The sequence below is a fragment of the Drosophila nasuta genome, chromosome 3 (genome assembly GCF_023558535.2).
Source record: "Drosophila nasuta strain 15112-1781.00 chromosome 3, ASM2355853v1, whole genome shotgun sequence".
NCBI classification, from domain to species: Eukaryota; Metazoa; Arthropoda; class Insecta; order Diptera; family Drosophilidae; genus Drosophila; species Drosophila nasuta.
The window spans coordinates 44,479,996-44,492,548 of record NC_083457.1 but is presented as its reverse complement, the minus strand read 5'-3'; the positions used below and the strand labels follow the sequence as shown (position 1 = coordinate 44,492,548).

Sequence of the window (12,553 nt, the reverse complement as noted above, 5' to 3'; positions counted from 1 at the left end):
AAAGCGAGCTCAAACTAAAATGAGAAATAAGACGAGCAAAGGAAACCAAAAAGGAAAACCCACAAAATAAAAAGGAAAGGAAATGAAAAGAAAAACTTTAAATACACAACATAGAGAAAGCTTTTGCAAATATCGGTAATGTTCTGTGGGCCTTTCAAAAAAAAAAAAGAAGTTAGTTGGCTGCCTTCGTTTGTCTGGGAAAAGATTTTCCATGGTTTAAAATTGAAAATTTAAATTTAAATATTTTGTAACATGCTTAAGCATTCATTCATACACAACGCAACAAAAACAAGAACAAAACTTTTGAATGCTGCTTACCACACAGGTGAATCATAAACAATTCATGTCATGCATATCAAATAAGCTTAACAACTACAACTACAACTGCAAATAGAGAAGTACTTAACTCGCGCCATTGTATATACACTGTAAATAAATTCGAGTTTGTTATTCGCAATTTGCTCCAATTAGCAATTAATTGAAAGAGCGTGCAACATGAAAAGTTCGAGTTGCCTCTTGCCAGTTACCACAAAATACAATTATATTATTATTAGCATTAAATAAAAAAAGAAACGAATAATGAAAGGCTGGAGCAACTGGCTAACGTTACATTCCTCTTCAAAGTTCAAGTTTTACGTTTAAACACACAAACACAAATTTAAGAGAAAGATTAAACAACAACAACCAAAGACTAGTCATAATGTTGCTATGTACAAACTATTTAGTAATAATATTCATAATCAAATAAATGAACACGAAAAAAACAACGCTCTACCAGTTAATATAATTCGATTAAACTCAACTCTTTTTTCCATTCGACTCTAATTTGAATAGTAAGAAACAAAAAAAACGAACTTTAATATATGTAGATAAACAAAAGAAGAAAGAAAAAACACAACTGCAATATTGTATTTTAAATATTTATTCATTACATGCACACAGTTTCGCATCATAATAACAATTACAATTACAATAATAATGATAACGATAATGATAATGGTAACATTTAATGATAACGCCTAATGTTAATGTTAATGATAATTAGCAACTATAATTAATAACTCAAATGTCAACATTATGAAAAACAAAAAGCTGCAGCGAATTCAACATTCAACTACTACTAAATGCAACTACAAATGTTCCAATTTAGCTTAGCCCAACTAATTATGTGCAACAAAAACGAAAAACAAAAAGCAAAAAACAAAAGCAACATCAAATTGACAATTATAAATAATTATTTTCACAATAAATTCCATTAAATTGTTCAACAAATAAAGCAAAAAATAATACACACACAGAGGAGAATTTGAAAAAACAATGCAAAATGAATATTCAAACAAAACGAAAATAAATACAATACAATAAAAACAAACAAAAAATAATAATAATTCCTATAAATGCTTTGTTTTCATTTCATTTCATTTTATTTTATTGGCAACCCATTTAGCAAATTGAGCCAATGAATAATCCATTAACGGATTGAACAAAATTCATAATAAATTCACACTTTTTGTGCTCAACTGCCGGTAAGTCTTAAAGCTTTATATATAAAATATAAATGCTAGAGATTTTACATTTTTTATTTAAAACTTTTTAAATAAATTCGTTTTAAATTGAAAGTTTTTTCTTGAACTAAAAGCATCTTTATTTATTTTGTATACCTTAAAAATACGTTCATATTATTTCGAACATGTTTTATACCCGTTACAGTCATAATTGTTGACACATATCTACAGAATATTTCTGAAATTTCAGTTTGTCTCGAGGGTAATTTGCTTCGGTTGACATTCTGGTACCAAATAAAGCTTTTGGTATTTTAGTTTGGTATATGTACATTTCTTACTTGCTTTTTCTCGAGGGTTGACATTCTGGTATATTTTGCACTTTATGGTATATTTTGTGTAAGCATATATACCATACCAAATAAAGCTTTTGGTATTTTAGTTTGGTATATGTACATTTCTTACTTGCTCGTGGTATATAATGTGTATGAGTATATTTATATACCGAATTAATCTTTTGGTATATTTTAGAATTTATTGGTACATTAGTTTGGTATATTTTACTTTCTTACTTGCTTTTAAATAAAAAGCAACTTCATTCATTACTTTGAAATTACAGTTATATTATATCGCACGTTAAAAAGAAAAAAACAGATTCGTTTACACTCTTATCTTGACTCATAACTTCGAGGTGCAATTAAAAACACTTCATCATATCAGCTGCTTTATAAAGCGACGCCTCTGTATATTCTTTTTTTTCTTTATATGATAGCTTGTGGCCTGTTTGAACCCGGAGCTGCCAACATAAAGCTTATCTTGACTTTTGCTGATCCCCATAAGCAAATGCATAAAAATGAAAAACGATTTAATTTCATTTTCATAAACCAAGTGAACAACAGAAAAAAAACCCAAGTCCCGAAAGATCTTTTGGCAAAAAAGTGAAAGTTTTCCGATCGCACATTGTTATAATTTTACTCTTGGCAATGACAGGGACTGAGCGAAGAGTGCAATGAAATATTTGGGTTGCCCGGTCAAGATGGAATATTTATGCCATTTATGACACGGAAGGCCCTCGAAACGTGTGCCATCGACGTGCTTACATTCTCTCTCTCTCTCTTTTTCTCTCTTTCGCTTGCAACATTTTTGCATATTTGCAGCACGAAGCGAAGCAAGACCAACAACGAAAAATCTGTTGGCCAGATAAAGCTAAGCCGAAAATAAAGCGCAGCCAATTCCCTCTCTTTCTCTCTGTTTGCATCGCGCTTAAGCCACGACGTCGTAAAGCCAATCGAAAGCGAAAGATCTCAGAGACGATATGGAGAGCATATGGACACATGGATCGACTTGGTCCTCTGACGTCGCTCTGTCTGTGGGTGGCAGCGGGCGGCGACTTGCGATTTGCATATTGGAACGATTGAGCCAGGTCCAGGTCCCAGGTCCAGGCTTCGTTTTCGGACCAGACAACAGACAATTGTGTGTTCGACAGCGCCCAAAAAACCAAAAACAGACACAGGATTGTGTCTGACTAAAAAAAGGAGGGGAAAAAAGTGAGATCTGTTTTTTCGTGTGGAGGCAGCGCAAATGTCATGCGGTTTTATGACTTCATTAGCGACAACCGTCAAGGAATTTAATGGCCACTCCATGCACAGTTGTCGCACAGTTGCAGTTGCACTCTCCTGTTCTCGTTGTTGCCGTTGTTGCTGTTGTTGTTGTTTGACAAACAAATTTGTGGCACATTTTCGTGCATTTTCCAAGCGCTTGATGAGCAGTCAAACAAAACGAAAGTTTAGCAAACCAGAAACAACAACACAAAACTAATCAGAAGTTTTTGGCCAACTAATCGCAGAACCTGGTCGACATGTCACGAGCCATGAGCAGCCACAAATGAGAGTTGCCACAGGAACTGCAACTGCAACAGCAGCTGACAACGACGATGATGATGATGATGATGCATATGAGGTCGCCTTATAATGAAGTCGTGCATGCCAAATACGACAGCTTGTCTACGGTTCGATGATTAACCAAGCAACTCGTTCAACTGAATAGTTGACACCTTTTTGCTTGTCGCGGGAATTGGCGCACAATACTACTTAAAATGGGAATTGAGTGAGAGTTAAGCAAAAAAACTAAATACATAATTATAAAGGGTAAGGGAAAATTTTTAATAAAAGTTTAAAAAATGTAAAAGAAAGATTTATATGTTAAATTATCTGAATACAGAACTGTTAAGGTAAATCGAAAGGATTTATTAGAAATTTATAATAGTTGTTAATAAAAAGGTTAAGAGAATTAAGATAAATTAATAAAAAAGCTTCAAAAACGAATTGCTTGGTAATTCATTATAACTTATTATATAGCATATTGTTAATGTTATGAAAAGAGGTTAAAATCAACAACTTATCCTCAAAAAATATTTAGGATTGTGTCGTCTATATAATTTATATGCATATATAATTGGACAATTGTTTGGCAATGACATACAAATTAATTAATAGTTGGTATCAAGTTTAACTTGAGATGGGTTACTATTTAAAATTAATATAAACAATTTATAGTTACTTTATCTACATAAGTTATATAAATTACGTAGAATGACACCGATATTTTATGTTGATGTAAAAATTGTTTTGTAATAATAATGCTAATTACTTATTAATGTATAATAATATTAAATTTATTATTATTGGTAATTAACATTGTAGAAGATAACGAAGATTGGTTGCCGTAAATCTAAGAAATTTAGTCAAAGAAGATCTGTAAATAAATTTAGACATCATTTTAGAAAAAATATGATTGTATTGCTTAACTTTTGGGTTCTTTTAAATATACCTAAAATATACAATTTATTAGATAAACTAAGAAGATTAACCTGTTAAGAAATTGAAGCTCTTCTACTTAGTTCAAAATCTTAAAAAAAATAATAATAAAGAGCACTATAAATTCAGTAGTTAAACATTTTTAAAATAATTCGTTTCACTTGGGATTTTCATTATTGAACAATAATACTTTAAAATTTTAATTGAATCTTGTGCACTATTGGTTTCTGAGTATAAAGTTATATATTCTGGGGTTAATTAGATTTAGATAGCTTGCACTTTAATTACTGAAAGCTGCAGCTCGATTAGTTTGATTTATTGAGGCGACCTCAGCAATGCCATCAGAGTCATGGCAATATGTATATTTTGAGGAAAACAAGGTACACAATGAATGCTCGTAGATTGACGTTTACAGGCTTTCAATAACTTTCCATTGGTTTCGGCTGTGGCAAGCCCACACCGAAAGATACATTGTCGGATAAGCAGAAGTACACAGCAGAGAGGGAGACGAGGCACACAACTGACATCGCTGACTTCTGACTTGAGAGGCTGACGATAATGTCGTCGTCGTTGATGCCGACAGGCGAATCATTCCCTCCTCTTTCTCTTTGCCTGCCTTGGCTTCGATCCACGATCGAATGCCACTCGAAATGCTGGCACATGCATCATCATTATTATCATCATTGTCAGCTGCATGCAAGCGAAAAAATTTCAACTACTGCGCATGAATGAATCACTGAGGAGGATAGAGACACTGTACTGCACTGCTCTGTGCAACAAGCCAGACTGCGAAGCTGCCAACTGACGATTGTCGACTTCCACCACATGGAACCAGGCTACGGGCACGCCGTCTAACGAGATCGCTGCTTAGATGCTTACGCTGAAAAGAGAGATGCGAGCGAGAGGGGAATTGGGAACTGGGAGCAGGCAGCAACTGCAACATGCAAACGTCTAGCGAAAGTCGCGACAAAACTCTCATTGAGCTGCCGAGGCTTAAAGCAAAAAAGCAAAAGCCATGTAGCTCCATAATGATGAATTAGGCTGCTGTCATGTCATGACAAAGGCGCTGCATCTGCATGCAATTGTCAGCACAGTGTGACAAAAATGAAAAGCGCTTGAGCATTATGCGTTTAAGAGTGTAATGACAAAATTAGTTAAATAAATAAATGAAAATTGATTTTAATATTACGGCAGCTTAAGATAACAGGCGTATACTTAACATAGCCGCCTCCGTCTGTCTGTCCGCTAACATTTAGTTTCCAAATTAGTTTCCTGAAATTCGCCACACATCGGTTTTATTATAGCTATGTGTTAAATACATTAGTAATATCTCGATTATATTGCTGCGTTTTGATATAGAACAAAAATAATGTGCGTATACTTAATATGTTTGTCTGTCCGCTAACATTAATGTGAGCTTTGCTTTTAGTTTTCAAGTTAGTTGAAGCAAATTTGTTATACATCAAACAAATGTCCCTAAGAATAGAACACTTAAAAAGGAGAAATGTTTGTGATGTATTTTGAATTTATAACTACCTCTTTTATATCACTTTTAGAAGACTTAAAGAGGAGAACTTCTGCTAAGAGTTATCATACAATTTTTTGCTCCAAATGTATGTGCTGTATTTTAAATTTATAACTACCTCTTTTATATCACTTTTATTTGTTATTAAGCTAAATTTAGATGTCATACCCGAATCAGAAAAATATTTATTAAACTAAATTTAAGAATTTCATTCTTGCTTTTTATTGGATTATATTAAAATGATTCGTTCATATCATATCAAAAATATAATATTGCTGAATAAGAAAATCTTTAAAGTAGATTATAATTTTCACAAATCGATTAAATGTTTTTTTTTATGATTTTATTCATTAAATAAACTTGTTAACATTTTCCTCAACTTCAGCGCCACTGTGCGCTGTGCGGGACGCAAGGAGTGGAAGCTGCGCTTGTGCTAAGTAAGTAAACACTGGCAAAATGCAATTGCAATTGCGAATATTCAAACGTAAGTAGGAAGTGGAGTCTTAAATAAGCTAAAAAGAAGCAGGAGAAAAACGAAAAGACAGCCAAAACCACAAGAGATGGCTGTCTGACAAATCGTTTGCTGTTCGACTTAGCCATCGTTTTGCTGTCCTGTTGTCTTGTTGTCTGTTGCATCGTCTAGCTGGGATTGGCGCTGCTTGCGCCTTCCTAAGTGAAATTCGGTGTACAATAAGCGAATGCGAGGGTTCATTTCATTTCGTTTGCCTTTTTTGTGGTTGCAGCACGTCATGATCCTCATTGCACGTTGCATGCAAATAGAGAGCTGAGAGCAGAACAGGGCTGTGGCTGCCGATCCGTTGGCGTTTTGCTAATTAATTGTGGCGACTTGTCGCTGGCAATTAGTTGTGGCATAAGCAGATGACATGTTGTGTCATATGTCATGCCGCTGGATGTTGCAACAAATGAAGTTATTACCCCTGGACTTGCCACAGAATTGCTTCTGCAGCAGATGCTTGCCCTCGTAGCTGCTCAGGTTAATTGCCAACAATAAGATTCAATCAAGCTAATGACGGAGCAGTCTGAACTAACCAAAAACCTGCTTGCAGTACCTGCTGCAATCTCCTTTGCCACCTTCCGCGCTCTCGCCGTGTTGCATGCTCTTCATACTCTACACAATTGCAATTTATGAGTTGCTCCATGTTGCCACAAGTTGCTGCTGTCGCTGCCGCAGCAACTGGCTGCTGGTTAGCTGTGGCTGTTGCGGGGGCGCAGGGCAATCTCACCGGGTCGCATGCATAATATGCAACCTCGTTGCAAAAACTTTCTTCGGATAGCCCCAAATTATTGATAAACTGTGCAAAGAACTCTCGAGTTCAGGTTGCGGAAGACTTGATACTCTTGCTCTTAAGTTGCCTCCATTTTCCCCGGATTGTTTTAAATGTGTGTTAAGAAGTTACGGCTGCCACTTGACATCTTGTGAAAGTTTCGCTTTGGTGTTGATATTGAGAAAAGGAATTACTAAGACAATCTTTGCTAAGGACATTGATTAAGACAATATATCAGATGCAAAGTAATAGGTGGTACTAAGCTCGACTGAGGCAATTCTTCAGAATTTTGATCGAGTATTGAAGTATGACAATATACAATTTAAAATTCTGTTAGTTAGCATATTGCATAATTAGAGCTACACAATTAAGCTGTTTTGGCGTTCAAGACTGTAGCTTTATTGCTTCTTTAAGCTTGCAATTATTCCGTGCTTTCATCAAGCTCCTTTATATATTGATCTGTTTACTGGTTTAAGTAACCAACTATTGCACTCAAATATATATTATTGAACACTTTCATGTCAAAAAGGTTTTAGCACGTTTTGAGCTAAGAAAGGAAGCTCTTTTTTAAAAATATAAAACACCAATTTAGCTACATACTTGCCTAGTTTGCAGGTGTGCAATTTTACAGACTTGGAAAGTCAAAATGCACTTAATAAGCATACAAAACTCTGAGGTTAATCTAAAGCAAGCATTGTAGCTAAATTCATTACACCCTTCAAAAGAGTATGAAGACAAAACGCTTATAGTTCGGTTGTTTAGTTGTTGCAGAGCTGCCAAAGTGAACCGTCTGCAAATTGGTTTCTGAGGCAAATCCCAGCAGCCGCTGCGATTAACGAACATGCCAAGAAAGAGCTGGGAATAAGTAGTTGTGATTGCTTTATGAGCAGCGATTGAAAGACACAGACAAAAATGATGCTAAAATTAACTAAAATTAGCTAAAGGGATGCATTAAGTATACGCCAGAGTGGTTGGTGCTTTGTGTATTTTATTGAGTATTATGTGCAACAAGAATAATATTAAGCAGGTGCATTTCAAATACGTTGTTAAGTGTTTTCAAGAGTATTTAATCCAGGCTCTCCAACATCAATGTGAGTATGCTGTAGCATTGCTTAAGTATCTGCAAAAATATCAAATATTACTCAATATCCTCATATACAGAAAGCATTAACTTACAGCCATGTAACTAGTGAGATTTAAGGGCGGAAAAGGAGCTGCACCCATTGAGAGTGATTTCTGTGCCCGTCGTATTATGAAAGCGATATCACGCTGAATCTCCGGCACAGGTGGCGACCATTCGTAGGCATCAAAGGCAGCTCCTGCCACATTGAATGCGTGTTCGTTGACCATGTTGCCAGCGATGCACCAGTAGGATAGATGCAAAAAGCTGAGCACCATAAAGAGCATGAATCTTGCGGCCACTGAGGGATCATGACGAGCCACCAGCGAGATAAATGTGGACAAGGAGATCAAGAAAAAGGACACGATCATCTGCATGATCATGGGTCCATAGAATACTTCGTTGGTGAGCTCCACAAGGCTGTAATAAAAAGTTAGTGATTGTGGAATGTTTCTATAGAGAGAATACAGATTAAAGTTTGATAACTTTTCGATCTTAAAAAACAAAATTTGATGATGAAACAAAAAAAAAAACAAGTAAGAAAGCTACAGTCGAGTGTACTCGACTGCGAGATACCCGCTACCCATTTTGAATAAAAGCAATATATTTTGCGGTATTATTCTCAAAATGTACCGAATATACTGCAAAAATAATGCAATAATAAAAATATACCAAATGGTATATGTGGTATATCGATATAGTACCGCATTCAAAATATACCATAGACGGCTCAATATACCAGATTGTCAGCCAAAGCAACTAAAACCCCTAGGAAGTAGGCGTTTTTGCCCATACAAAAGTATGTCTTTAATATCTTCGACCATTTTTATCTGATCGCAACCAAATTTTCAGGAATCATAACTAATATAGTTATTCTACAGCAACTCTAGCTTTAAAATTAGGCTTGCTTTTCGATTTTTTTGATTTGCGGGGGCGGAAGTGGGCGTGGCAAAAATTTGAAACAAACTTGATCTGCGTGCAAACATAACAAATGCTGTCGAAAAAAAATTATAGCTCTATCTCTCGTAGTCTCTGAGATCTAGGTGTTCATACGGACAGACGGACAGACACACAGACGGACATGACTAGATCGTCTCGGCTGTTGACGCTCATCAAGAATATATATACTTTATAGGGTCGGAGATGCCGCCTTCTACCTGTTACATACATTTCCTGCCGACACAAAGTTATAATACCCTTCTACCCTATGGGTAGCGGGTATAATAATAAAAATATTTTAAGTGCGACCAAAGTCACAAAAATACAATTATTTTAAATGCGTTCAAATTCAAAAACTAGTATTTAAATCCTAAAAAAAAACAAGATTTTAATTTTTAAAACTTATTGTAACAAAATTCCATTCTGAAACACTTCTTTGGTAAAAATCTTAAAACAAGAATCATCAAGAAATGGAGTGTCAAAGTTGTAATTTCCTTTTTCTGAAATTGCGATCTAATGTCTAGTGTTATTGCCGTTTTAGCTCATCAGTAAGTAAAATAAATATTTTTGAATTAATGGGATAAATAAATAAAAGAAGTCTCGAGAATCAAAAATGTTGTAGAATTTTTAGCTTCACTTTTAAATTGTTCGGCTTTAACTTTGACTTGAAAGGATTGAAATTGGTGTTCTTTTCTTTTTACTCACCCAAGGATCTTCTGGTGAAATATGCAAATTCGTCGCAGCTCGGCACGAAAGTGTGGCACATCGTGACGATGGAGCTTGGACATGCAACGCAGCTCCACACACAGGATCTTCATGTTGGCAGCCAGCTGGAAAAATATGTGTACACTCAACAAATCTAAGAAGAGCAATGCGTACATATTGTTAATCAATGCAAAAATTTGCCACACATAGACAGCAGCGTGAGCATAAGGATGTCTATCGGGATCATGCCAACCGAATGGAAATATCGCATGAAAGGGCAACTTTTGATTCGTATAAACAGGAAGAGTCGCAATCAAGCCGATAAACATGCCGACACCAAAGAACCAAAGCACACTTAGAGACGATTCTATGGTATAATGATAACGTTGTATAGCACGAATTTCATCGGCTGAATGTTTTTTTCTTCACTTCCCGATGACAGGCATCCAATCTATTGACTAAATCATCGACTTTATCGGCACGAAAGTACAAAAAGTGCCATTTGGTCATCAAGTAAACCATCTAAGGTAGAGAGTTTAATTTAAGTTTTTTTATATAATATATAGAATTTAGTTTAATATTTACTCCACAGTTCCACAAAAGATCCTGACCTAAGGCCACAAAATCTTCGTCCTCGTGTAGCGCCCACACAGTTGTCACAATGAAGAAATTGATTTGCAATAAAATATAAAGGTTCCAAGCCCGTTGAATCAACGTTCGACTTTCCGACTTAATCGGAAAGCTGCCCCAGGCGCTGCTTAATAGAAAACAAAGTATGACTTACATTAATTTATTTAAATTTATGTGCAATACTTTACATTAGTTGCAGGCGATTGTAGTGGATGGATGTGTGCTCCGGATGCACATTGCTGTGTAATACTACCCACAGTTCCATGGGATGTACGCGGAGCAATCTCCATATCCTTTGAAGCTCATCAATGAGAGACATTGCACGTGTTTTAGCTACTTATTAGACTGACAACTGGAAAACATCTTGTCAGTTGCTTATATAGACGTAACTTGAGGGATGCAAAACTGCAAATCGATAGAGTATGAGCTTATTAGTATTATATATTATTATTAATGAATGGGAGAGGCATGACTAACTTAACACGATAAATCACAAGGACATTTTACAGGGCTGCAGTATAAGTAATTGAAATTTTTAAATTTTTAAATCTATGAAGATTATTTTATATGATTGATTTTTAAATCTATGAAGATTATTTTATATGATTTGATTTTATTTTAATATACAAATATATATTTTTTTATTTTTATATTTCATGTTTATTCAAAATTTCATCAATTTCAAGATTTTCTAAGATGACTTTTGATTCAATTTTTAGCTCTTTTTTTTCTTTATATTCGAAAATTATACAGTTCTTGATCCTTTTGGGAACTGTGTTTAATGTTATCGAAATAATTCAAGTGTTTTCAAAAATTTCACCAATATGCTGAGTTTTTTGACTTTGCCGATTTAATTTCCTTTCGTTCTTGAAATTCTTCTAATTTTGATTAGCGATATTTTAAAATTTTTTAATTTTTGTTTAACCATTCCATAAGTTTCTCACTCTGGCGCCCAGTTCAATCTATGAATTATTTCAGAAATGTTTTTATGAATTTCTCAAACAATTTGTTGTATCATAGATTGATGTTTAATACAAATATTGACTTTCAAATTTCTCTAAGTTTCAAGGAGATATGTATAACTTTATAAGGCAGCTTTTACTCTTTTAGTTTCTTTCTGTTCTAATAGGAAATAACTCTTTTTGATATATATTCATTAATATGGAGAGTTCTGTAAATTTCGGATACGCTTCAAACTGTCTTGAGTCTAGTTTAATCTCAGAATTAATTCAGCCCTGTTTTCTGTAAATTTCTCAAGCAATTTGCAGCGATACGCCCACATAATGAGAAACGCGATAGAATGCTTCCAGCTGCGGTGAGAGACTCGATGATTGTTATGGCATTTGGCATAGACGTAAACAATGCATATAGCAAAAAGGAAAATTATAGTCGAGGGCGCCAATTAGGTTACTGATACGCAGTTTCTGTTATAAGTATCAAGAAACCATAACACGATTTTCAGCATTGAGCAAAAGGAAAACAAAAACACCGCCGTAGATATCTCAGTGAATGGTGGTGTATAGTGCATGTTGCATGTGGCACGTTGGATGCAGTGGCAACAAAGTTTGCACTTTTTATCGTGCGTTTTGCTTACTTTTTCCTCGGCTCCTTTTAAGGCAACAAAAATGCATTTTACAGTTCGTTTTCCATTTTCCATTTTTTGCTTTTGTTGTTGCCTCTCGTTTGCAAGCGCAAATCTTTAACGGCTTGCAAAAATATTGCCAATGCCAAATTTGGTAGTCAACGATATGGATGAAGTCTAGAACGTCGCATCGCATCGCCTGTTCGGTTCTATTATGTTTGCCTTTTAGCCAACTAGCTAGCCAACTAGCTAAGCTGGCCAGCTAGTGTTCTTTTTGTGCATTCTGCTGACTTTTGACTTTTGCTATCTTTTCCGACCCGAACTCAATTCAACTGTTTCAGTCGTCACCCGCAATACACCAGACACGGGTCTTATTAATCTGGATAGCATTTAGCTGAGCCTTGTCTTACTCTCGTATTCGCATTCGTATTTGGCAAATGGCCAATGC

The 12,553-nt window shown here is 35.2% G+C and overlaps 2 protein-coding genes across 2 annotated transcripts; both read right to left on the bottom strand.

The window, feature by feature from the left end:
* Positions 1-8,113: 8,113 nt before the first annotated feature.
* On the bottom strand, positions 8,114-10,309 carry LOC132791759 (odorant receptor 47b-like). The gene is made up of 3 exons (XM_060800810.1): positions 9,894-10,309; positions 8,306-8,669; positions 8,114-8,249 (listed from the first exon to the last, which is right to left on the bottom strand). The coding sequence occupies exons 1-3, from the start codon at positions 10,220-10,222 to the stop codon at positions 8,196-8,198; spliced, it is 747 nt and encodes a 248-aa protein (XP_060656793.1). The 5' UTR covers positions 10,223-10,309; the 3' UTR covers positions 8,114-8,195.
* LOC132791760 (odorant receptor 47b-like) lies at positions 10,206-11,087 on the bottom strand. The gene is made up of 4 exons (XM_060800811.1): positions 11,001-11,087; positions 10,712-10,928; positions 10,479-10,647; positions 10,206-10,415 (listed from the first exon to the last, which is right to left on the bottom strand). The coding sequence occupies exons 2-4, from the start codon at positions 10,840-10,842 to the stop codon at positions 10,296-10,298; spliced, it is 420 nt and encodes a 139-aa protein (XP_060656794.1). The 5' UTR covers positions 10,843-10,928; positions 11,001-11,087; the 3' UTR covers positions 10,206-10,295.
* Between the last annotated feature and the right edge of the window lie 1,466 nt (positions 11,088-12,553).

Coding starts and splice junctions, on each gene's coding strand:
- LOC132791759 (XM_060800810.1), bottom strand. CDS start 10,222: ATGTTTATCGGCTTGATTGCGACTCTTCCTGTTTATACGAATCAAAAG. Junction 8,670..9,893: donor TTTCACCAGAAGATCCTTGG/GTGAGTAAAAAG, acceptor TTTTTATTACAG/CCTTGTGGAGCTCACCAACG. Junction 8,250..8,305: donor ATCTCACTAGTTACATGGCT/GTAAGTTAATGC, acceptor ATATTTTTGCAG/ATACTTAAGCAATGCTACAG.
- LOC132791760 (XM_060800811.1), bottom strand. CDS start 10,842: ATGTCTCTCATTGATGAGCTTCAAAGGATATGGAGATTGCTCCGCGTA. Junction 10,648..10,711: donor TACAATCGCCTGCAACTAAT/GTAAAGTATTGC, acceptor TCTATTAAGCAG/CGCCTGGGGCAGCTTTCCGA. Junction 10,416..10,478: donor ATCTTTTGTGGAACTGTGGA/GTAAATATTAAA, acceptor TCTCTACCTTAG/ATGGTTTACTTGATGACCAA.